Below are 23,778 nucleotides of genomic sequence, written 5' to 3'. Positions count from 1 at the left end.
TGCTCATGAAGAAACAAATACCTAAAGCTAGGACTTATTGTAAAGCTAAGGCCAACTCTCGCTGCATTTTGAACAACATTGTAGGATCATGAGAAGACAGGGCCTCTGTTTACATTTCATCCAAAAGATGCCACGTATCTCATGCTGATCCCTTCCTCAGTATTGCACTGAACTGTCATCCTATATTCTGTACTCCAGCTGAAATTGAATTCACAACCCTGCTGACTCTGATGTCTCGCTGAGTTAACCTGCTGTAACTGTAACTTACTCCAGTCGGAGCTGAAGTTTGGAAGAAATGTGCAGTTGCATTTCCTCGATTACAATGGGCATGATGCTAAGATTCTCGTGACCAGTCGTGCACTGAGAGTTCACCACATTGTTCCCTCAACAGAACCCGAATCGAAGAAAAAGAAGAAATTGGTAGCTATCCATCAGGCTCTGAATGTTGACCCAGTGGATGTGGAAACTCTCCGGCAGTCTGCCATTAGTGAGGGTGGGCTCCTGACCGACGAGATCCGCAGGAAAGTCTGGCCAAAGCTGCTGAATGTAAATGTTTACAAATTACCTCCAAAACCAGGTATGGTGGCAATGAGGATAACTGCTGGATTTATTCCTTTATCGGCAAGCCTCAGCTGTAGCTATTTAATCCATTTCCCTATTCACCTCCTGCTTTGTGTTTGCATTGTTTTTTAGTGAATTTTTTGTTTAAGTTGGGTAATGGAAAAAAGGCGGCCATTCAGCACCTTGAACTGTTCTGTCATTCAGTCAAATCATGGCTAATCTGTAACTTAACTCCATTTAACTTCCTTATAATCCTTACTCAAGTAAAATCTGTCACTATCTTCTGAAGTTATCAATTAATCTTTAGCTTCTTGTGGGAGAGTTGCAGATTTCTGCTCCCCGTTGTGTGGGAGGAGAAAAGTGCTTCCTTACATCACCCCAGAACTGTCTGGCTGAAATGTTCTACCCTATTATTTGATACTCATCCACCAGAAGAAGTAGTTCCCCTCTCTCTCGTTGAATCACCTTAAACATTTCATTTAGCTGACCTCTTAATCTTCTACACTTCACACACAGTAACAATTTTAAAATGATGATCTCCCACCAGTGACATTGCAACCTTACATTATATAAATTCCTTAATCACAAGATCAATTCCTGTTATCATTTAGAAAATCCTTTTGAAAGTTCCTCCTTTGTCTTTTCTGCTCTAGCAGAAATATTCCTGTATCACAAATTTCTCTTTGTGTACTCCTCCCCATTCCCCTCTATTAAAATGACTTAATTAAATGCCAAAACTAATGAGGGTGAAGAGCCAGCACCAGTGACTGTGGTGGATAGAGAGCACTGCACAATGGCACAGACACACAGTAGGTTACGGAATATGTTGTGAAGTTATTTGGCCAGCACGATTGCTGGTCACTGAACACGTTGCGATGAGGCAACTTTCTCTCTCTCTCCATTCACCTCTCCAACCCACCCCCAAGAGTTTTGCACGCATGAAGAAGAAAATCCCAGCTTTATATTTGAAGCAAAATGCAGTGTGCTGAAATCTGATGTATGCTTGTCTTTTAAGGCAAGGATATAAGGGAAGGCCACAAAGATTACAACCAGGTGCTCATGGATGTGCAACGGTCACTGCGCAGGTTTCCACAAGGTAAGAATTTTTAATGAAATTCAGTTGAGTGCAAATTATAGGGAGGGTAGTTAGTCTGTTGGGATTCAGTCAAAGGGAAAAGGCAGAGAGTATTTAGGTCTATCAGAATTCACTTGAGGGGGAAAGACAGGGAAGTCAATTGGTTTATGTTCTCCAGTAGCTGTGTAAAATTTAATATGTTAGATCTCTCAATCTGGGTTTACATGTCAACCATGTGTCATTGAGTTGACATTGTTGATTTGTTGGCTGTTTGGATTGTAACTTTTGTGATGAAGACAAACTCTCCTGTAGAAAACTGAATTGAAACAAAGGTGTATGCTGGTTGCTTATTTCAAATTTATTTTGAATCTATTTTTACTCTCAGGCATGAGTTCAGAGGAACGTGGAGTTCTGCAGGAGCAACTGATCAACGTCATCCTCTACGTCTTACAGAGGAACCTACAGCTTCACTATTATCAGGGCTACCATGACATTGTTGTGACATTCCTCCTGGTTGTTGGTGAAAGGATGGCCATTGCACTCATGGAGATACTGTCTTCCCATCATCTCAGGTGAAGAACCACTAATCATGGTTAGCACTGCATACTGAGGCCCATCTATGCTCATCAAATGCCAGTAACTCTTTAATGCTTGCAATGACAGAATTTAAACTGCAGATTTAATGCAGATATAACCTAGATTTGTACAAAATAAAAATGACAACGTTTTTACCTGACAAGTGCATGCGCTCTTAACCTTGACACCATCCACATAAAAGTAGCCCAACTGATTGGCACCTCGTCTGCCGCCTTAAAAATTCACCCCCAGTGAACAGTGACATTATTGTGAACCATATATAAGCAATTTATTTTTAATATCAGCATGCGTCTAGAGGAACATGAAGTTCTACAGGAACAACTGATCAACATCAGTTTCTGTGTCTTTGAGAGGAATGTACAACTTCACTACTATCAGGGCTATCATAACAGGCAGGTCATGAGGGTTGGATCATCTGATTTGTTAGTGTTCAAGGGCAAGAGAGTGTGCCTTTGTTTGAGGCACGTAAGGGGACCCAGAGGGCAGGAGTGCAGGACCTGCAGCCTTTGCAATTGTCCAACAGATTTGAGGACCTGTCAGCTTGAGAGAGTAAGGGCTGCAGTGGAAAATAACCTAACTGACCATTACAGAGGCATTGCTAGGATGAGGACCTGAATCTTCAAGGTTATAGGACACTTAAGAATGACCGGAAAGTTGGAAAAGATGGAAGGGTGGCTCTGTTAGTTAGTAATATTTGCACAATACAGAAGGTGACTTCAGTTCAGGAAAACAAGAGGTGGAACAGTTTGGGTAGAAATGAGAAATGATAAAATCAAGTCACTTGAGTGGTGGCCCGCCCTGCTACAATCGGGTGGCCATAAAGTAACAATAATTAACTTGTCAGAAAGGCTCAGTGATAATAGTCGGCACGGCACGGTGCCGACTATTTCGAGCGGCACGGTGGCACAGTGGTTAGCACTGCTGCCTCACAGCGCCAGAGACCCGGGTTCAATTCCCGACTCAGGCGACTGACTGTGTGGAGTTTGCACATTCTCCCCGTGTCTGCGTGGGTTTCCTCCGGGTGCTCCGGTTTCCTCCCACAGTCACAAAGATGTGCGGGTCAGGTGAATTGGCTATGCTAAATTGCCCGTAGTGTTGGGGTAAATGTAGGGGTATGGGTGGGTTGCGCTTCGGCGGGTCGGTATGGACTTGTTGGGCCGAAGGGCCTGTTTCCACACTGTAAGTAATCTAATCTAATCTAATCTAATCTAATCTAATCTAATAGTCAGAGATTTTTATCTACATAGCGATGGGAAAGTAAGATAAACAAAGTTAGCCTCTATGTGTTCATAGAATGTTTTCAGGATAGCTACTTAGAACAGCATGTTGTGGAGCTGACCAGAAAGCAAGCTGTATGAGACCTGGAATTATCTAATGAGAGCGGATTGATTAATTAATGACCTCAGAGTGAAGGTGCCACTATGTAGCAGCTTACCAAAAAGGATACTGAAGGGACTTGACAGGGTAGAGTGGGGGCAGGTCAGACGAGGGGACGTAGTTGCAGAATAAGGCGGTGCTTCTTTAAAAGTGAGATGTGAAGAATGTCTTCTCCCAGAGGGTAGTGCATATCTGGAATTCTCTACCCAAGGGAGTTGTGGAGGCTGGATCACTGGAAGTATTCAAAGAGGAGGAAGATTTTCTTTTAATATTGGGAGGTGGATGGCTATGAGGAGTTGGCAGGAAAGGGGAGATGAGGCCTGTGGCAGATCATCCATGCTGGTAGGGTAGGCTTGAGGAGATGACGGGCTTACTCCTGCTCCTATTTCTTGTGTTCTTATTTGGAGGTTGTGAGAGGAACAACCAGAGCTGCCAAAATGAGTGCAGGCAGATAAATTGTGGATAAAGTTTCAGCGTGATACCTGAGGTAGCAAGTAGACGAGTAACAGAATGCATGGTGGTTGCAGGCCTGCATTGTGTGCTTTGTGGTATTGAGTGAAACAAAGGGTAACCCATGGATTTTGCTATGCTACTCCCACAGGGATTTTATGGATCCCACAATGGACAGCACGAAGCACATTCTAAACTACCTAATGCCAGTTCTGCAGCGGGTGAACCCACAGCTCCACGACTTTCTGCAGAGGTGAGCCATCTGTTCTGTTTGCTACCCCTTTAGTGACTTTCCTGTTTGGGTCTTTCTCCATTACTGAAAATGTTCACTGTTGGGGCCCTGCAGGCCATGGCTCCAAGCATTCCTAGTCATTACCATTGCTGTAGTTAGTCTTGTTGCAGTCTCTGTTAGATGCTGTCTAAACTCCAAAACCTAGGTCTCGTCTCCCACTCTGTAACTGGATCCTTGACTTTCTGACCCGTAGACTGTCATCAGTAAGAATAGACAACAACACCTCCTCCACCATAATCATGAACACCAATGTCCCACGAGGCAGCGCACTCAGCCCCCTACTATATTCCTTATACACTCACTGCGTGGCCAAATTCTGCCTCAACTCTATTCACAAGTTTGCTGACAACACCACCATAGTAGGTCAGATCTCAAACAATGACGTGACAGAATACAGGAAAGAGATTGAGTGCTCAGCAGTATGGTGTAAAGGCAACAATCTCTCCATCGATGTCAGCAAAACGAAGGAGCTGATCATTGACTTTAGAAAGCGGAGTCTAGAGCATTTCCCTATCTGCATCAGTGGTGCTAAGGTGGAGATGGTCACGGGTGCCAGGTTCCTGGGACCAGCAACCTGTCCTGATCCAACCATGTCAGCACGATGGTCAAGAAAACACAACAGTATCTCTACTTTCTCAGGAGGCTAAGGAAATTCAGCATGTCCACAAGGATTCTTACTGATCTTTATAGCTGCACCATAGAAAGCATCCTATGTGGGTGCATCACAGTGAGGGATGGTAACTGCTCTCCCAAGACCACAAGAAACGACAGAGTCGTGAACACAGCCCAGTCCATCATCCATACAACCTGCTGCCTCGGGAGAGCATCCAACAGAATCAAAGGTCCCTCCCACCCAATTATACTCTCCTCCGTCCTCTTCTGTCGGGAAGAAGATATAAAGGTTTGAATATGCGTATGAATAGTTTCAAGAACAGCTTCTTCCATGCTGTTATCAGGTTTTTGAATAGACTTCTCAAATGTTAATTCTGCACTCTCTCACTGCGTGTTCTCTGTGGCTTTAACACCATATTCTGCATTCTGTTCTGCTCTGGTGCACTTTCTATGGTACGGCCTGCTTGTATAGCACACCAAACAACACGTTTTGCTGTATTTCGATATGTGATGACAATCAACCAGTTAATCAGTGACCTGGAGCAACTGAATGTTGGATGAAAATAAAACTGAATTGGTGGTGATGCGTACGGTCAAATAGTTTCCTGATACTTATTCTTCACAGTGATGCAATAGGCAAAGGGTCAGAGGCCATGTATCAAGTAGAAACAATTAAACTGGTTAATCTGAGTTTCTGTCCAAGCACTTCAATACCTGGGATTTGTGTGCCTTGCTACTGGCCTCCTGTGTGGAAACTCAGTACTACAGCTCTATAGGAGACGGTAAGATCTGCAAATGCTGGAGATCAGAGTTGAGTGTGTGTTGCTGGAAAATGAAGGGCTCTGGCCCAAAACATCGCTTCTCCTGCTCCTCGGATGCTGCCTGACTTGCTGTGCTTTTCCAGCAACACGTTCTCACCTACAACTTTATAACCCCATTTGTCACGTTTTTAACGTAAGACATTTTTCCAAGGTTTTCTACAGCAGTCCAATAAGGGACTAAGGAACATGCCAAACTAAACGCAACATTCGGTGAGGTCACAAAAGATTTTGGAAAGAGGTGGCCTTTACACTGTCAGCTGACTTCTAATCAGGAAGTTGTGGAGTTGAGCACAAAGTTCAACGCTGATATTCCAATGCAGTGCTGAGGGATTGCTGGATGCCATCTTCCAGATGAGATAAGGACAGTTGATGTAGTGTTTATGTCTTAGAAGTGATGGCCCAGTGGTATTATCACTTGGCTATTAATCCAGAAATTCAGCTAATGTTCTCAGGACCTGAGTTGGAATCCCACAAAGGCAGATGGTGGGATTTGAATTCAGTTTTTTCAAAAATCTGGAATTAAGAATCTACTGATGACCGCAGTGACTGTAGGACCACAGCAATGTGATTGACTGTAAATGCCCTCTGAAATGACTTAGGAAGCCACGTCGTTGTCAGTCACTGCAAAGCCTCAACAAAGAAATGAAACCAGATACCCACCGGGCACTGACCTAGGCATCAGTACAGACCACGGCAGAACAGCCTTGTTGACCCTGCAAAGTCCTCCTTGCCAACATCTGGGGCTAGTGCCAAAATTGGGAGAGCTGTCTCGCAGATTAGTAGCGTAACAGCCTGACATTATCTGTAGGTATGACAATGATCCAGACACCATCATTAGTATCTCAAGACACGTTCTGTCCCACTGGCAGCAGAGCTGATGGCACAGTGATATACAGTTGGGAGGACTTGCTCTGGATCGGAGATACATCTGTCTATTACTAGTAAAGGTGGCCACCTTCACATTAAAAATGCCCTCCATTGTGTTGTATGGTGCTATTACAGTGCTCAACAGGACAGACTTTAAACAGACTGGACATTCATGAGACCCTGTGGGCCATCAACACCAACAGAATTGTACTCTAGCACAACCTGCAATCTTATAGCCCAGTATATCCCCCGCACAACCATTACCATCAAGCCAGCAGATCAACCCTGGCTCAGTGGAGAATGCAGGAGGGCATGCCACGAGTAGCACCAGGCATACTTACAGAAGAGGTGTCAACCTACTGCAGCTTCCAAACAGGGCTATTTGTGTGTCAAACAGTATAAGCAGCAAGTGATAGAGTCTAGATTAGAGTGGTGCTGGAACTGCACAACTGGTCAGGCAGGCTGTTCCTGATGAAGGGCTTTTGCCCGAAACGTCGATTTTCCTACTTCTTGGATGCTGCCTGACCTGCTGTGCATTTCCCACACCACTCTAATCTAGATTCTGGTTTCCAGCATCTGCAGTCCTCACGTTTGCTTAAGTGATAGACAGAGCTTTGCCATCCTGCGAAATCCAGTCATGAATGGTGGTGGATAATTAAACAATATACTGGAGAAGGAGGTTCCACAAATATGCCATCCTCAGTAATGGAACAGCCCAGCACATCAGTGCAAAGAAATAAGGCTGAATCACTTGCAGGAGTCTTCAGTCAGAAGCGCTGAGTGAGTGATCCATCTCGGCCTCTTTCTGTGGTCCCGAACATCACAATGACCAGTCTTCAGCCAATTCGATTCACTCCACATGAAGAAATAATTGGAGGCACTGGATACTGCAAAGGTTAGGGTCCTGACAACATTCCAGCAATAATACTGAACACTTGTGCACCAGAACCTGCCACACCTCGAGCCAAGCTGTTCCAGTACATTTACAAAATTGACACCTACCCAACAAATATGGAAAATTGCCCAGGTATGTCCTGTACACACAAAGCATGCTAAATATTTCTATGGCACTGGGCAAATCCAACTTGACCAATTACCACTCCATCAGTCTACTCTCAATCATCAGTAAAACAATGAGGGCAGCATGGTGGCTCAGTGGTTAGTGTTGCAACATCACAGCACCAGGGACCAGAGTTGATTGCACCACTGACCATCTTCAATAAGGGACAATGTAACACCACCCCTTGACATTCAATGGTGCTATCGTCATTGTTAACGTTCTTAGGGGTCACCATTGACCAGAAACTCAACTGGACTCACCACGGTAGCTACAAGAGCAGGTCAGAGGCTAGGAATAATGTGCCTAGTAACTCACCAGCTAGCTGTCCTTCGCCTGTCTGTCATCTACAGGGCACAAGTCAGGAGTATGATGGAATATTCCTCAGTAACATTCAAGAAGCTTGATGTCATATCCACAGCATACATTCCCTCCACCAATGGTCAGTAGCAGCAATGTGTACACCTACAAGATGCACTGTAGAAATTCACCAAAGATCCTCAGACAGCACCTTCCAAGCCCACAAACACTTCCATCTAGAAGGACAAGGGCAGCAAATATGTAGGAACACCATCACTTGCAAGTTCTTCACCAAGCCACTCACCATCCTAATTTGGAAATATACCACTTCTCCATCAATGTCACTGGGTCAAAATCCTGTAATTCCCTGCCTAAGGGCAGTGTGGGCCACCCTACATTGTAGCCTGTAGTGATTCAAGAAGGCAGCTCTCCACCATCACAAAGGCAACGAGGGATGGGCAATAAATGTTGGCCTAGCCAGTGATGCTCACATCCCCTGTGTGAATTAAAAAAAAGGACCAGTAATCCAGAACACCTTAAAAAGGTTCTGGGAGCGTGGATTAGAATCCTTCTTGAGGTAGATAGTGAAATTCAAATTCAATAAAAATCTGCAATGTGGCCTAATAGTGATCAAGTAACAATGTGGACTGTCGTAAAAACTGAACTGGTTCACTAATGTCCCTTTTAGAGAAGGAAATTTGGATTCCTTACCCAGTCTGGCTTATGTGTAACTCCAAACCCACTGCAATGTGGTTAACTCCTAATTGCTCTTGAAATGCTTGAACAGCCATTCAGTTCAAGGTCACTGTTGGGTTCCTTCCAAGACTGGCGAACTGGAGCGAGATGGAGATCGGGCAGGAGTCTTAAAAGTTGTCTTGATTGAAAACATTTCTTAGTACATCTTTAAACCTAAGTTAAAATTTACTGTGAGTAGACATGCTTTTTTAAACAGAGTTGCAACCTAAGCTTGTTTATACAGTTCTGTATCTGTCCCTACAACGATAAACAGACATTTCCTTTACAGAATATTTACTTATTATATCTCTCTTACACAGTTAGCATGACTCACCCAGGCCTGACAGCATTTGCTGTCACACGCCACTTGAGTCATCCGAGATACCTTCAGATATTGCCACAGTCACTTAGGGAGGGGCATGAAATGCTGGCTTGGCCATTAACAGCCAAGTCCTATACTCTCTCAAATGAACCTAAAATATTCCAAAGCACTGATCTGAAGAGGCACAGTAGGGAATCCTCCCGGTGTCCTGGACTAGAGTTACTCCTCACAATGTGACAAAGACAGATGATCTGGTCATTATCTGGTCTAGGAGATTGTAAGAATTTGAAGCAGTGAATTGGGAGGATTGATTGGGCTGGAAATAATTTAGGGGTGGGCACAGTAAAAGGCCACGAGGGATTTAAAGACAAAAATGAGAATTTTTAGATAGTGTTGGGAACAGGAAGTTCATGTAGATTTGTGTGTACTGGGTGAAGAATCTACAAGATTTGCTGTGCTAATAGGAAATTGGTGGATTTTTAGATGGAGTTTGGTACTGGCTGTGTGAAGGATACGAGGTCGGCGAGTATTGAAATAGTCGAATCAGATGTCCACAGAAAAAGCATTTCCACAACCTCATGCTATTCTAAATTGTTTTGCAAGAAATGAATTGCTTTGGAGCATTTGTTATAATGCAAGTAATGTATCTTGAACTGAATCCATGAAAAGTACAGAAATGACCTTGACAATTTTTACAATATAGCTACTGGACCAGGTTAGTAATAAATGATGTTCAGGAGCATGTGCTCAGCTCTCCCTAAGGGCTCAGTGGTAAATGTATCACCTGGTCTTGTACATGGGAAGTCCAGAGGTTCCAAACATTGCCTTTTCTGTGTAGGTGGATCTCCACCATCTGATCAGCAGTGAATGTACTCAGTCCGCTTCTGTGTTCCTGTGCTCAGGAGGATGTACAGCCACATCGGTGAGCATTTGTGAATATCAAGTGGGATTTTAAAAAAAATTATTGAACAGGATGCATTTGACTGATATAAAGTTTCCACTGCTTACACTGTAGTTAGCTTGGACATTTGCCAATTGATGTAAAATTATAAAAGTACCGCTTAGAATGTGTTGAGCATACCAGCTATTTCAGGCAAATCAGTAAGTTTATTGCACCTTGGAGTAATATATTTAAATACTAGGGCTGGTGTGGTGCAATGGTAATGCCCCTACCTTTGAACCAGGAAGCTCAGGTTCAAGAACTACCTGTTCAGGAATCGTGTCATAACATGTCTGCACAGGTGGATTAAAAATATCTATTTATGTTTGTTTTGAACTGATGGATTTCTCGTTTGTAAGCACCCACTCAGAACTTGAATCGTACCCGTGATTCAAATAAAATATCCTGTCTCTCCTGTATTTTATCAGTTTCTGATTCTTCAGCTATACAGGCCATCTAACGTTTTCTACATTACATTTTAATAACAGTAATTATGGGGAGAGGGGCAATGTTAGAGGAATCCAGTCAACCATTTGTTCCCATTCTCTGTGTTTCTAAAAGACCGGACATTGTTGGGGAAGGGTGTTACTAAGTTTCTAAATTTATTCACTTGTGAAATTTCCTTTCCCTGCAAAGAATGTTTCATCACTGAATAATCGGAGTAACAACACCAGTAAGAGGTGCTAATGTTTGAATAAATCATCTTGGCCTGAGGGATAAAACCCCACTCCAGAGATTTGAGCTGATCAATACAGATGAGACATTAAACCTAGACTTGTCAGTTTGTGAAAGTGCAAAAGATATCTCATGAAATCATTCAAAGAATAATGTGTGTCTTTGTAACCACAGTTCCCTTGACCAAACGCATGAAGGCAAACTCACTGCCCTATTATCTGATTCAGTTTCCAGGACCTAGCAATGTTGCAACTGGCTGCCGCACTTATCTCGATGGGAACAGTAAATACAGCTGAAAAATAATGCATTGTGTCTGAAGGACTTTGGAGACCTGAGGATGTGAAAAGCGCTATATAAATTAATTCTATTTTGTTTCTTTTGGATGAAAATAATTGCTTTGGCTCAATCTGTCTTGTGCCTCATTTAGGGCTGAGGTTGGCACCATCTTTGCCCTGAGCTGGCTGATCACCTGGTATGGTCACGTCCTCTCCAAGTTTCGCCATACTGTCAGGCTGTACGACTTCTTTCTGGCAAGTCACCCGTTGATGCCAGTCTACGTTGCGGCAGCGGTATGTATCATTCCATGCCCACTTCTCTTCCTAAGCACTTAGTCTGGTACTTCACTGCCCCTTGTTCTCAATGAATCTATAGACTAAAACAGACCATTTAGCCCAGTTAGTCAATTCTAGAGTTTATGCTGTATGCAAACTTCCTCCTGCCAGTCTTCATGTGACCTCATTTGGAAAGGATACTGTTGTTTCTTTCTCCCTTGTGTACTTATGTAACAATGATTGTGTCCCACTGTTCCACAAGCCATCACAAAATGTATACAATCCCAAAGAGACCACCAAAATGACGAATTTGTCTGACTGATAGTATTTAGGACAAACATATTTCACCCTAGGTTTCATTGTTAACAATAAGATCAGTACCTACTGTAGGGCACCTAACTTTAGAAATCCTTTATTTTCTATACTTCTGTTAATCAAGTGTGACGTGATAAGAGTAAAAGCCCAGTAGGTGTGAAACCATCACTAAGATTGACCAGATGAGGAGCCCTGGTACAATTCCGAATCAGCTGATGTACTGGCACTGGCTTTAAATGACATCAAACTTGGTCACAGCAGCCATAGTTTCAAAAGGGAAAATGTAGACAGGGTTACCACTTTACATCACAACTAAGTAGTTCCTGCAGCAAAGTGAATGCTATATATGAACAGAATTGGACTTGACTTTAGTTCCTCTCATCCAAAAAATAATTGTTATTTGGTCAAGTACTTTTGTAGAAGGGCACAGCTTCGGGGTTTTCTTTACCCCTGGCTTGTGGAGAGGATAAAACATGCCAGGCTCATTGGACCAAATGGCCTGTTTCCATGCAGCAACCTCTGATGTAAGAGCAGGAAGAATGGTGAAGCATCTCTATCTGCTGCATGATTAACGAACCAGGGTTCACTAGTTCAAATCGGCTGTTTGGCATGAAAATCTAGCTGGTTCATGAATGAACTTTAGGAGAAACAAACCTGGCACCTTTACCTGATGTGGCCTACATGTGACTCTGGTTCCACATTGCAATGTTAAGCATCAGACATGTAGTGGTACAGCATTGTATAATCAATAATTATTGCAAGAAAGCCCACCATCATCATCCCTAATGAGGGCACTAAATATGACCTTACTGGCATCACCCACAACCCAAGAACACATGGGATGGTTGAGGGACAAAAACATTGATTTGGATAATTGGGAATGAAATCTGTCAGGGCTGCCTCTTAGCCAGAGGGTGGAAATTGGTGTCTGTTTATCGACATGAGTGGAGATGGGTGGTTGAGGAGGCAGGAAAATCTTGCAATCATGAAACCCGCTGGATGCTGTAGGCTGCCGGATGGAGCTAAGAATCTCTCCAACTGTGCGAACAAAGATGAGCTGTATAGTTGTCTTTATCCATAATGATTTACGAAACACAACCCAAGCCCATGATGATTGGAACTTGAGAGCTCCTGGTTACCTTTCTTAAGTGACCCAGTGGGAATTCAGGCATATTATGGAGGACAAAGTGTGGTGATTATGAAAGCACAGCCATGAAGATGACTGACTTGACTGCCTTGTTTCAGATTGTACTACACAGGGAGGAAGAAGTAATGAAATGTGACTGTGACATGGCCAGTGTCCATCAATTACTGTCCAAGATACCGCAGGACCTTCCTTACGAGACACTGATCATCAAAGCAGAGGAGCTATTTTCCCACCATCCACCCCCTGAGCTTGCAAAACAAGCAGCACTGCAGCTACGCAAAAGGCAAGGCAATTTTTATAAGCTTATGAATGTTTGAATCTCAATCAAATTCAGTATCCTTTTGAGTCCCTTCAAAATCAAGTTTAATATCAGAGTTGAAGAAAAGATACACAACTGCTCAAAGATGGGCGGCAGGTCAGAAGATTGGACAAAACAGAAAAAACAGCTAAGATTGACTAAAAGGCTAGTAAGCAGGGAAAATTAGAGCATGCAATAAAGGTATGTGGGAATCTAAAACAATTATTATTATAGATAGTTAAACAGGAAAAAAGTAAACTACGTGAGTTAGCCCTTTCGAAGTGAGTCTGTAGAATTAATAATGGAAAATAAGGAGGAGCCAGATGAACTGAGCAGGTCTTCACTTTAGGGAATACAAGTAACATTTCAGAAATGAATGTAAATCAGGAAATGGCGGGAGGAGCATCAGAAAATTCCAATCATCAGATAAGGGATGCCAAAAAAATAGTTGGAATGCAGAATTACAACTCCCCTTGCCCAGACTGACTCTATCCTAGGGATTTAGATGAAAGGTTTATAATGTAGAAAAATGCAAAATTGTCCACTTTGGCAGGAAGAATGGAAAAATAAAGTATATTATCTAAATACTGAAAGATTGTAGAGCTGTAAGATCCAGAGGGATATGGATGCTGTCATGCATGAGTAACAAAGGCTTATGCAGGTATAGAAAGTAACCAGGAAAGTATTTATTGGGAGGAGGTTACATACAGAAGTTGGAGGCTATGCTTTAATTAGAGGACATTGGATAGACTATATCTGGTGTTCTGTGTATAATATTCATTTCCTTATTTCAGAAAGGATGGAAATAGAAGTAGAATGTTTATTTGACTAATACATGGAGTAGACAGGAACGTTGGGCAGGCTAGGCTTGTGTCCTTACAGCATAGGAGAGAGCTTGATTCAAACTTATTATGAGGGGTCTTGACAGGATATGTGAGGAAAGAATGTTTTGCTTATGGGAGAAAATAGAAATAGGGGTCCCTGATATAAAAGTAAGACATTGCCCATTAAAGATAGAGATCAGGCAAAATGTTTTCTTGGAGGTTCGTGAGTCTTTGGAGCTCTTTTTCTGAAAAGGTAGAAGCAGAGGTTTTGATAAATTGCTGATGAGCAAGGGGATGAAAGATGATCACAGGTAGGTGGGGTAGTCCGATTGGCCACAATTGAATGAATGTTACAGGTGGCCCAATGGACCAAATAGAGTCATAGAGATGTACAGTATGGAAACAGACCCTTCGGTCCAACCCGTCCATGCCGACCAGATATCCCAACCCAATTTAGTCCCACCTACCAGCACCCGGTCCATATCCCTCCAAACCCTTCCTATTCATATACCCATCCAAATGCCTCTTAAATGTTGCAATTGTACCAGCCTTCACCACATCCTCTGGCAGCTCATTCCATACCCATACCATCCTCTGTGTGAAAAAGTTGCCCCTTAGGTCTCTTTTATATCTTTTCCCTCTCACCCTAAACCTGTGCCCTCTAGTTCTGGACTCCCCGACCCCAGGGAAAAGATTTTGCCTAGTTACCCTATCTATGCCCCTCATAATTGTGTAAACTTCTATGAGGTCACCCCTCAGCATCCGACGCTCCAGGGAAAACAGCCCCAGCCTGTTCAGCCTCTCCCTATAGCTCAAATCCTCCAAGCCGGGCAACATCCTTGTCAATCTTTTCTGAACCCTTTCAAGTTTCACAACATCTTTCCGATAGGAAGGAAACCAGAATTGCACGCAATATTCCAACAGTGGCCTAACCAATGTCCTGTACAGCCATAACATGACCTCCCAACTCCTGTACTCAATACTCTGACGAATAAAGGAAACTAAATGGCCTATTTCTATGTCCAGTTTTCACCCCACCTCGGTACATCTCTCATCAAAGTCACAAACTGTGTCCTGTGTGACTGTGACAAAGTACACTTTACCTCCTTGTCCTTTTCAATCTGACTGTGGTATTTGACATGTTTGACTCTATCCCTCCAAATCCTTTCCACAGTCACTCAGATGGGTGGAACAGCTCTTGCCTGATTCTGTTCTGGTATATTTAATCATATCTAGAATGTCACCAGCTATGGCTCCCTGATTCTGAATCATTAATTTTGGTGTCCCTTTGACCTTCTCTTGTTTTTTGTGTCCTGGCCCATATTTCTCCTTCTATCTACATCACAGACAAAACCATCACATTTGTGGGAGCTTGCTGGGTGTAAATTGGTGTTTCGTTTCCTATATTACAACATTGACTACATTTCAATTGCACTTCATTGGCAGTAAAATATTTTGGGATGTTTAGTAGCTGTGAGCAACATTTTATTAAATATCTTTATAATTTCTTATAATTCCAGTCAGGGTACTACTGTCTGACATCAACCTAATTCAATCTTTTAATTTTTTTCGTGCAAGCTGATGAGACCCAGCTTTACCTCATCAGTATCTCTCTTGACTTCCCTACTCTTGCTAAATTATGAGATTGCTTATCGAATATCCAATACTGATGAGCAGAAATTTCTGCCAGTTTAGTTTTCGAGGACTAACATCACTGATTTCAGTTCTTATTTCAAACACCCTAGTCACTGACTCAGTCCCTCCCCATATCAGTTGTCTCAGGCTGAGATAGTTTGCTACCTCAGTCTTATAGAACATAGAACAATACAGCGCAGAACAGGCCCTTCGGCCCTCGATGAACTATTCTGAGCTCGTCCCCCTACATTATCCCAAAATCATCCATGTGCTTATCTAAGGATTGTTTAAATCTCCCTAATGCGGCTGAGTTGACTACATTAACGGGTAGGGCATTCCACACCCTTACCACTCGCTGCGTAAAGAACCTGCCTCTGACATGTGTCTTAAATCTTATCACCCCTCAGTTTGTAGTAATGTTCCCTCGTACAAGCTGACGTCATCCTCCTAGAAAAAAGACTTTCGCTGTCTGCCCTATCTAATCATCAGATCATCTTGTATTTGTCTCTGAAATGGCCTTATAAACACCTGTCATACTTGCTTCTATCTTCACAACATCACTTCTCTCTGTTCTTGCTTCAGCTCATTTGCTGCTGAAAACCTTCCTTGTACATATCTGTATTACCTCTAGACTTAAACAAGCCAACACAGTCCAAACCACCTCCCTTACTCTTCAGCAAGGTGTTCAGCAAGGTTCTGCATGAACAACTGGTTAGCAAGATTAGATCACATAGAATCCAGGGAGAGCCGGCCATTAGGATACAAAATTGTCTCGAAAGTTGGAAACAGAGTGGGGGTGGAGGAAAAGGTTCATTTTTGGACCTGGAGGCTTGTGACCAGTGGTGTGCTGCAAGGATCGGTGCTGGGTCTGCTGCTTTTAATCATTTGTATAAATAATTTGGATGTGAAGATATGAGGAATGGTTAGTAAGTTTGCACATGACACCAAAAATGGTGGCGTGGACAGTGAAGAAAGTTATGTCAGTAGGGCGGGCTGAGGAGTGGCAGATGGGCTGAGGAGTGGCAGATAGAGTTTAATTTAGAGTTTAAGAAGGTGTTTAGTACTCTTCACTTTCAAGGTCAGTACATTGAGTGTAGGTATTGGGAGGTCATGTTGTGGCTGTACAGGATGTTGGTTAGGCCACTTTTGGAGTGCTGCTTTCAGTTCTGGCCTGTCTGCTATAGGAACAATGTTGTTAAACTTGAAAGGGTTCAGAAAAGGTTGACAAGAATGTTACGGGGTGTTGGAGGGTTTGAGATATAGGGAGAGGCTGAATAGGCTGGGACAATTATCCCAGGAGCATTGGAGGTTGAGGGGTGAATGTACAGATGTTTGTAATAATCATGATGGGCATGGATAGGATGAAGGCTGAGGCCTTTTTCCCAAGGTAACGGAGTCCAAAACTAGAGGGCTTTAGTCTAAGGTGAGTGGGAAAAGATATAAAAGGGACTTAAGGGCCAACGTTTTCATGCAGAGGGTGCTGCATGTATGGAATGAGCTGCCAGAGGAAGTGAGGGAGGCTGGTACAATTGCAACATTTAAAAGGCATCTGGATGGATATATGAATAGGAAGGGTTTAGAGGGATATGGACCAAATGCTGGCAAATGGGACTAGATTAATTTAGGTTTCTGGTTGGCATGATAGGTGGGCTGAAGGGTCTGTTCCATGTTGTCCATCTGTATGGCCCTATAACCAGGGAACACAATTTCAAAATAAAAAACTGAAATGAGGAGAATTTCTTTTCTTGGAAGGTTATTGTGATCTGGAATGCACTGCTGGCAAGGTTAGTGAAAGCAAATTGAAAGATAACTCAAAAGGGAATTGGATAAATAATCATAATAAAAAGAAAAGACGGCTACAGGGAAAAGGGCAAGGTGGAATGAGACTAAGCTCTTCTAAAAAGTTTGAACAGGCTGAATGGCCTCCTGCTGATGTTTTATTTGAGTTTGGAATGCATTTTGTAGATCTAAAGAGGAGGAGTTCATTGCAAGAACCAAAATATTCTGGGAAAGAGCAAAAGTGTAGGCTTGGACATATGTCCAGTGGAATAAGCCTGCTCTAACATGAACAAAGAGTCAATCTCCTGTATCAGTATGTTTGTATATGTATATAGTTAATTTCTAATGAGAAAAGAGTTCGCCCTCTTTCATCAAAAGTGCTGTCTCCTGCTGGATAGGGATTGACAGGTATACCAGACAGTGAGTACTGTTACGTCATTGCTTAACTTTGGGTGGTCAATACCTCATGTTGCAAAAACAAGGACACTGGATAACAATCTTTGCCTGTTAAGTCTTTTCTCCTCCTAGTGCAGAAACAAACTGTAGCAACTTCTGGCTGACATCAGCCAATGCAGCAATGTCCAGGGAAGTTGATTGTAATTTTTTTTTTGCTCAGGCTATATCAGCACATACTCTAGGGCAGAGTATTGTAATAGGAAAATGAGTTGGATAAGAGCCAGACCACAATGATAGTTCACTTGGCTGATTCAGCCTCTTCATTTATTCAGCTTCATTCACTGCAAGCTTCCTTCATTGTGTTGTTGCCCATTCATTCTCTCTTTTGCCTGAATCTAATCTCCGTATGCACTGCACTACAGCTCACTCCCCTACTGCAGCATTCCTTTCACTGTGTGCTTATAACTGGGACATTGCTGAGCAGTTGGCCTATCGCTGCTGAGTCAGCAGAATAAACTTAGAAAACATTTGTCTCAACCACAGCTTAGTATAAAATACCTCAGTTGTTCGGATTCTGTCCACTGACAGTATCTAATATGTCTGACAGAGGAAGAGAAAGTGATGAAATTTACATTGAGGTGGGGGATTTTGGGAAGCAAATAACAGATCTTCTTCCCTTGCTGGCTTCTACTTTAGAGGTGGGACGTTCAGCAATGACTGATTTAACCAGTGTTAGTAAGTGTTAACAGGCTGTAACTGACATTCCCATTTGACTTGATCTGGCAGGTATCTGGATATTGGGTGCTTGTAATAAAGGGGTGACAATAATCATGGGTGATTTTTAATCTATGCATAAGCCAGAAAAATGAGGTCAGCAACAGTAGCCTCAATAAGCAGTTTATAAAATGATTTTGAGAGAGTTATTTTAGAGCAGCATGTTTTGGAAGTGACTGATTCTGAACAAGGCCTCACACCTACAATTCAGTGTCTGACCTGAGATGCCACCGATGGTATAGTCCTATCACTCTGCCCGATTGTCATGACAGCACAACACTGACATTGACTTTGTAAACACTTTACACACTGTCTAACACTCTTGGTCACCTGCAGAAACTTATTATCTGACACTCCACTCACACCAATTGCATGATATTTTTGATCTCTATGCCCTTGATCTCTCTGCCTATAAACTCTGTGTCCTCTCTTGCTGTACCTGATGAAAGGGCTGCACTCCGAAAGCTTGTGCGATTTCAAGTAAACCTGTTGGACTATAACCTGGTGTCGCGTTTCTTCTGATCTTGTCCATCCCAGTCTGACACTGACACCACCTTGTCAGGATTAATTATTGACCTCCGAATGAAGAAGCCTGTAGGTGGCATTGATCACAATGTGATTGATTTTAACATGTTTGGGAGAAGACCTAGTTTAAAACTAGTACTTTAAACTTTAAGAAGGACAACTACGTGGACACGAAAGTTGAGCTGACTGAAGTGAACTGGTGTATTAGGCTAGACAAATAACCCAGAGACATTAAGAGAATATTTCAGAAAACGCAGAATAAATGTTTTTGTGCAACAAGGAAAAATTCTAAAAGGGAGGACTCAAAATCTGTGCTAAAAGATCACATCAAACATAAGGAAAAAATAAATAACTGCAAAGCTGGGTGTGAATGATTGGTAAGAATATAAACAATGGCATGGTATGACTAAAAGATTAATTAGGAGGGAAATATTAGAGTTGGCCCTCTGGAGAGTGAGCTGGTGGGTCAGAAGTCGATAATAAGGAAATGGCAGATAAAATGAACACATATTTTGCTTCAGTGTCCACTATAGAGGATAGAAAAAACATTACCAGTGATAGCTGTAAATTCAGAGGTGGAAGCAAGAGTCATAGCTAGACAGCACAAAAACATACTCTTCGGTCCAACCAGTCCATGCTGAAGATAATCTCAACTAAACTAATCCCACCTACCTGCTCCTGGCCCATATCCCTCCAAACCTTTCCTATTGATGTACTTATCCAAATGACTTTTAAGTGTGTGATTGTACCCACATCCACCACTTCCTCAGGAAGTTCATTCTGCACATGAACCACCCTCTGTGTAAAACATTTACCTCATCTCTTTTTTTAAATCGCTCTTCTCTCACCTTAAAAATGTGCCTCCTAGTCTTCAAATCCCCCAGCCTAGGGAAAAGACAACTACCATTAACTCTCTCTATACCTCTCATTTTTTATTTTATAAACTTCTATCAGGTTGCCTGTCAACCTCCTACGCTCCAGTGAAAACCGTCTCAGCCTTTCTTTATAAATCAAACCTTTCATTCCTGGCAACATCTTACAATCATAAGGGATGTAGTATTAAGCAGGAACTACAGGCTGACAGGTCGCTGGGTCCAGGTAGAAGTTGCTAATCAGGTAGCAGATAGGTTGGTGTTAATTTTTAAGGTTCAGGGAAGGTTCCATCAGAGTAGAAAGTATCAAATTTGGCCCCTCTGTTCAAGAAGGAAGGAAGCAGAAAACAAGAAACGATGAGCCAGTTATCTTGATGCCTCTGTGGAGGTGGTGTTAGGCCTGATCATGAAAGAAGTTATACCTGAGCACTTAGAAGAACGCAGAGTAATTGTGAAGAATTGGCATAGTTTAATCAAAGGAAGCTCAAGTTTAACCAATTTGTTGGAGTTCTTTAAAGGAGTAACATGTGCTGTCGATAAAGTGGATCCTGTATATAGGCTATACTTGGATTTCCATAAGGCATTTGTGAAGGTGCCACATCAGGATATTTCAGAAAATGAAGCCCACACTGAGCATGAGCATGGATGTAAGATTGGCTGATTGGCAGAAAACAGAGAGATTAGGGAATCTTTGTCTGATTGGCAGGAAGTGATAAGTGGAATCCTGCAGTGCCGAGGCTTCAACCCTTCTATAATTCACATCAATGACTTGGACGCGGGGAATTAAGGCACGGTGGCTAAATTTGCAGATAACACAGAGATGGATAGGGAGGTATGCATGAAGGACAGATAAGGAAGTTGCAGATGGGTATAAATAGGTTGAATGAGTGGGCAAAAATCTTGCAGATGGAATATATGTGGGAAAATGTGAAATTGTTCACTTCGGCAAGAAGAATGAAAAAAACTTATTTAAACAGAATGGCTGTGAAGTTCTGATGTGCGGGAGGATTAGGTATTCTTGTGTATGAGTCACAAACTGTTAGTGTGCAGGTACAGCTCATAATCAAGAAAGAAAATAGGATTATCCCCTTTTATTATAAGGAAAATTAAACATAAAGGTAACAATGTTATGCTTCTGACCACATCTTGAACATTCAAAGGTTGAATAGGCTAGGGCTGTTTTCCCTGGAGGGTCGGAGGCTGAGGGGTGACAGATTAGATTAGATTGCATTAGATTACATTACAGTGTGGAAACAGGCCCTTCGGCCCAACAAGTCCACACCGACCCGCCGAAGCGCAACCCACCCATATTCCTCCATTTACCCTTTACCTAACACTACGGGCAATTTAGCATGGCCAATTCACCTGACCTGCACATCTTTGGACTGTGGGAGGAAACCGGAGCACCCGGAGGAAACCCCGCAGACACTGGGAGAACGTGCAAACTCCACACAGTCAGTCGCCTGAGGCGGGAATTGAACCCGGGTCTCTGGCGCTGTGAGGCAGCAGTGCTAACCACAGTGCCACCGTGCCACCCAATTAGAGGTCTATAAAATCATGAGGGGCATGGATAGGATAAATAGATAAAGTCTTTTCCCTGGGGTGGGGGAGGCCAGAACTAGAGGGCATAGGTTTAGGGTGAAAGGGGAAAGATATAAAAGAGACCTCAAGGGCAACGTTTTCACTCAGAGGGTGGTACGGATATGGAATGAGTTGCCAGAGGAAGTGGTGGAGGCTGGTACAATTACAACATTTAAGAGGCATTTGAATGAGTATATGAATAGGAAAGGTTTGGAGGGATATGGGCCAGGTGCTGGCAGGTAGGACTAGATTGGGTTGGGATATCTGTCAGCATGGACAGGTTGGACCGAATGGTCTGTTTCTGTGCTGTACATCTCTGACTCTATTTGAAGTGATTCAGAGAATGTTTACAGATTGGTACAAGCGATGAACTTATGAGAAATGTTTTGAGGTTCGGTTGGACAGGTTAGGCTTGTTTTCATTGGTGTTTAGAAGAGGGGGTTTGGATGTGATGACTTGACTGAAGTATATCTGATCACAAATGGTTTTGACAGGATGGATGTAAGACCATAAAGTGTGGGATCACAAGTAGCTCTTTGCTTTCATTTTCCATCAAGTCTGCTTGCTCTGCCATTCAAGCGATCATGTTTGATCTGATAATCCTCAACTTCACTTTCATGCCTCACCACCCCCAAAAATCTTGATTTCCTTAATGGTTAGAAATTTGTCTGTTTCAGCATTAAATATAGTTAATGATCCAGCTTTGACAGCCCTGTGTGGTAAAGAATTCCACAGATTCACAACTGTCTTTTTCCTCTGGGGCCAATCTAGAATTAATGAACAATAAATTCAAATCAGCACTAACTGTTTAAGGATGGAGTTGAGAGTTTGGTGCTGGAAAAGCACAGCAAGTCGGGCAGCATCCAAGGAGCAGGAGTATCGACGTTTCAGGCATAAACCCTTGAACAGGAATGAGGCTTGTGGGCTGGGGGGACTGAGACATAAATGGGAGGGGGGTGGGGTTAGGGGGGGGAAGGGAGCTGAGAATGCAATAGGTCGATGAAGGTGATAGGTCAGAGAGGAGGGTGGAACGGATAGTTGGGAAAGGTGATGGACAGGTCAGCAGGGTGGTGCAGAGTTGGAGGCTTGGGATTGGGAAAATGTGGGGGGAGGGGAAATGAGGAAACCGTTGAAATCCACATTTATCACGTGTGGTTGCAGGGTCCCAAGGTGGAATATGAGGCGTTCTTCCTCCAGGTGTCAGGTGGTAACGGTTTGGCAGTAGAGGAGGCCCAGGAACTGCATATCCGTGACGGAGTGGGAGGGGGAGAGTTGAAGTGTTCAGCCACGGGGCAGTGGGGTTGGTTGGTGCAGGTGTCTCAGAGATGTTCTCTGAAACGATCTGCAAGTAGGCATCCTGTCTCCCCAGTGTAGAGGAGACCACATCGGGTGCAATGGATACAGTACATTGGTAGAGGTACAGGTAAATTTCTGTCAGATGTGGACGGATTCTTTGGGGCCTTGGACAAAGGTGAAGGGTGTGGTGTGGGCACAGGTTTTACACTTCCTGCAATGGCAGCGAAAGGTGCCAGGAGTGGGGTGTGGACTTGACAAGGGAGTCGCGGTGGGAATGGTCACTCCAGAATGCTGGTAGTGGTGTGGAGGGAAATATATCTCTGGTGGTGGGGTCCGTTTGTAGGTGGTGGAAGTGGCGGAGGATGATGCGATGTATGCAGAAGTTGTCGTAGAGTCCTACAACATGGAAATGGGCTTTTTAAAAAGTTCAAACTGATCCATGCTGATCAAAATGTCTGTCCATGCCAACCCCATTTCCCTGCACTTCGCCCATATCCTTCTAATCCTTTCCTATCCATGTATTTGTGCAAATGCCTTTTAAATGTTGTTAATGTACCTACCTCAACCACTTCTGCTGGCAGCTCATTCCATGTGCGTGCCACCCTCTGTGTAAAAAATGCTGCCCCTCAGGTTCCCTTTTATTCTTTCCCTTCTAACCTTAAACTGATGTCTTCCATTCCCCAACCCTGTGTAAAAGACTAAGTGCATTCACCCTATCCATGCCTCTCTTGATCATCTTCACTTCTATAAGAATCCACCCTCAGCCTCTTACGCTCGAAAGAATAAAACCCTAGTTTGTCCAACTGCTCCCTATAACTTGCACCATTGAGTCCAGACAACATCCTCGGCACTCTTTTCAGTTTAGTAACATCCTTCCTATAACAAGGTGACCAAAACTGAACACAATACTCCAAGTGTGGCCTCACCAATGTCCTTTATAACTGCAACAGAACTTCACTGCCCTGTCCACCAGTGACTCCACTTTCAGAGAACTGTGAACCTGAACTCCAAGAATCCTCTGTTCTACTACACTCCTTAAAGCCTACCATTCACCGTGAAACTCCTGCCTTGGTTTGACTTTCCAAAGTACAAGACCTCACACTT

General features: G+C 43.1%; 1 protein-coding gene across 2 annotated transcripts in view; it reads left to right on the top strand.

Moving 5' to 3' along the window:
* Positions 1-23,778, top strand: part of LOC122550197 (TBC1 domain family member 20) — a 59,324-nt gene that overhangs the window by 14,807 nt on the left and 20,739 nt on the right. For both annotated transcript variants that reach the window (XM_087987669.1, XM_043690940.2), the window contains exons 2-7: positions 392-577; positions 1,577-1,657; positions 2,022-2,208; positions 4,212-4,313; positions 11,109-11,250; positions 12,793-12,977. In XM_087987669.1, coding sequence (XP_087843795.1) covers positions 392-577; positions 1,577-1,657; positions 2,022-2,208; positions 4,212-4,313; positions 11,109-11,250; positions 12,793-12,977 — 883 coding nt within the window. The remainder of the gene's footprint in view (positions 1-391; positions 578-1,576; positions 1,658-2,021; positions 2,209-4,211; positions 4,314-11,108; positions 11,251-12,792; positions 12,978-23,778) is intronic.

The sequence above is a fragment of the Chiloscyllium plagiosum genome, unplaced genomic scaffold (assembly GCF_037043375.1).
Source record: "Chiloscyllium plagiosum isolate Xiang-an unplaced genomic scaffold, Cpla_swu_hap1 HiC_scaffold_5, whole genome shotgun sequence".
NCBI lineage: Eukaryota > Metazoa > Chordata > Chondrichthyes > Orectolobiformes > Hemiscylliidae > Chiloscyllium > Chiloscyllium plagiosum.
The sequence above is the reverse complement of the archived record's forward strand: the minus strand, read 5'-3'. Positions and strand labels throughout refer to the sequence as shown.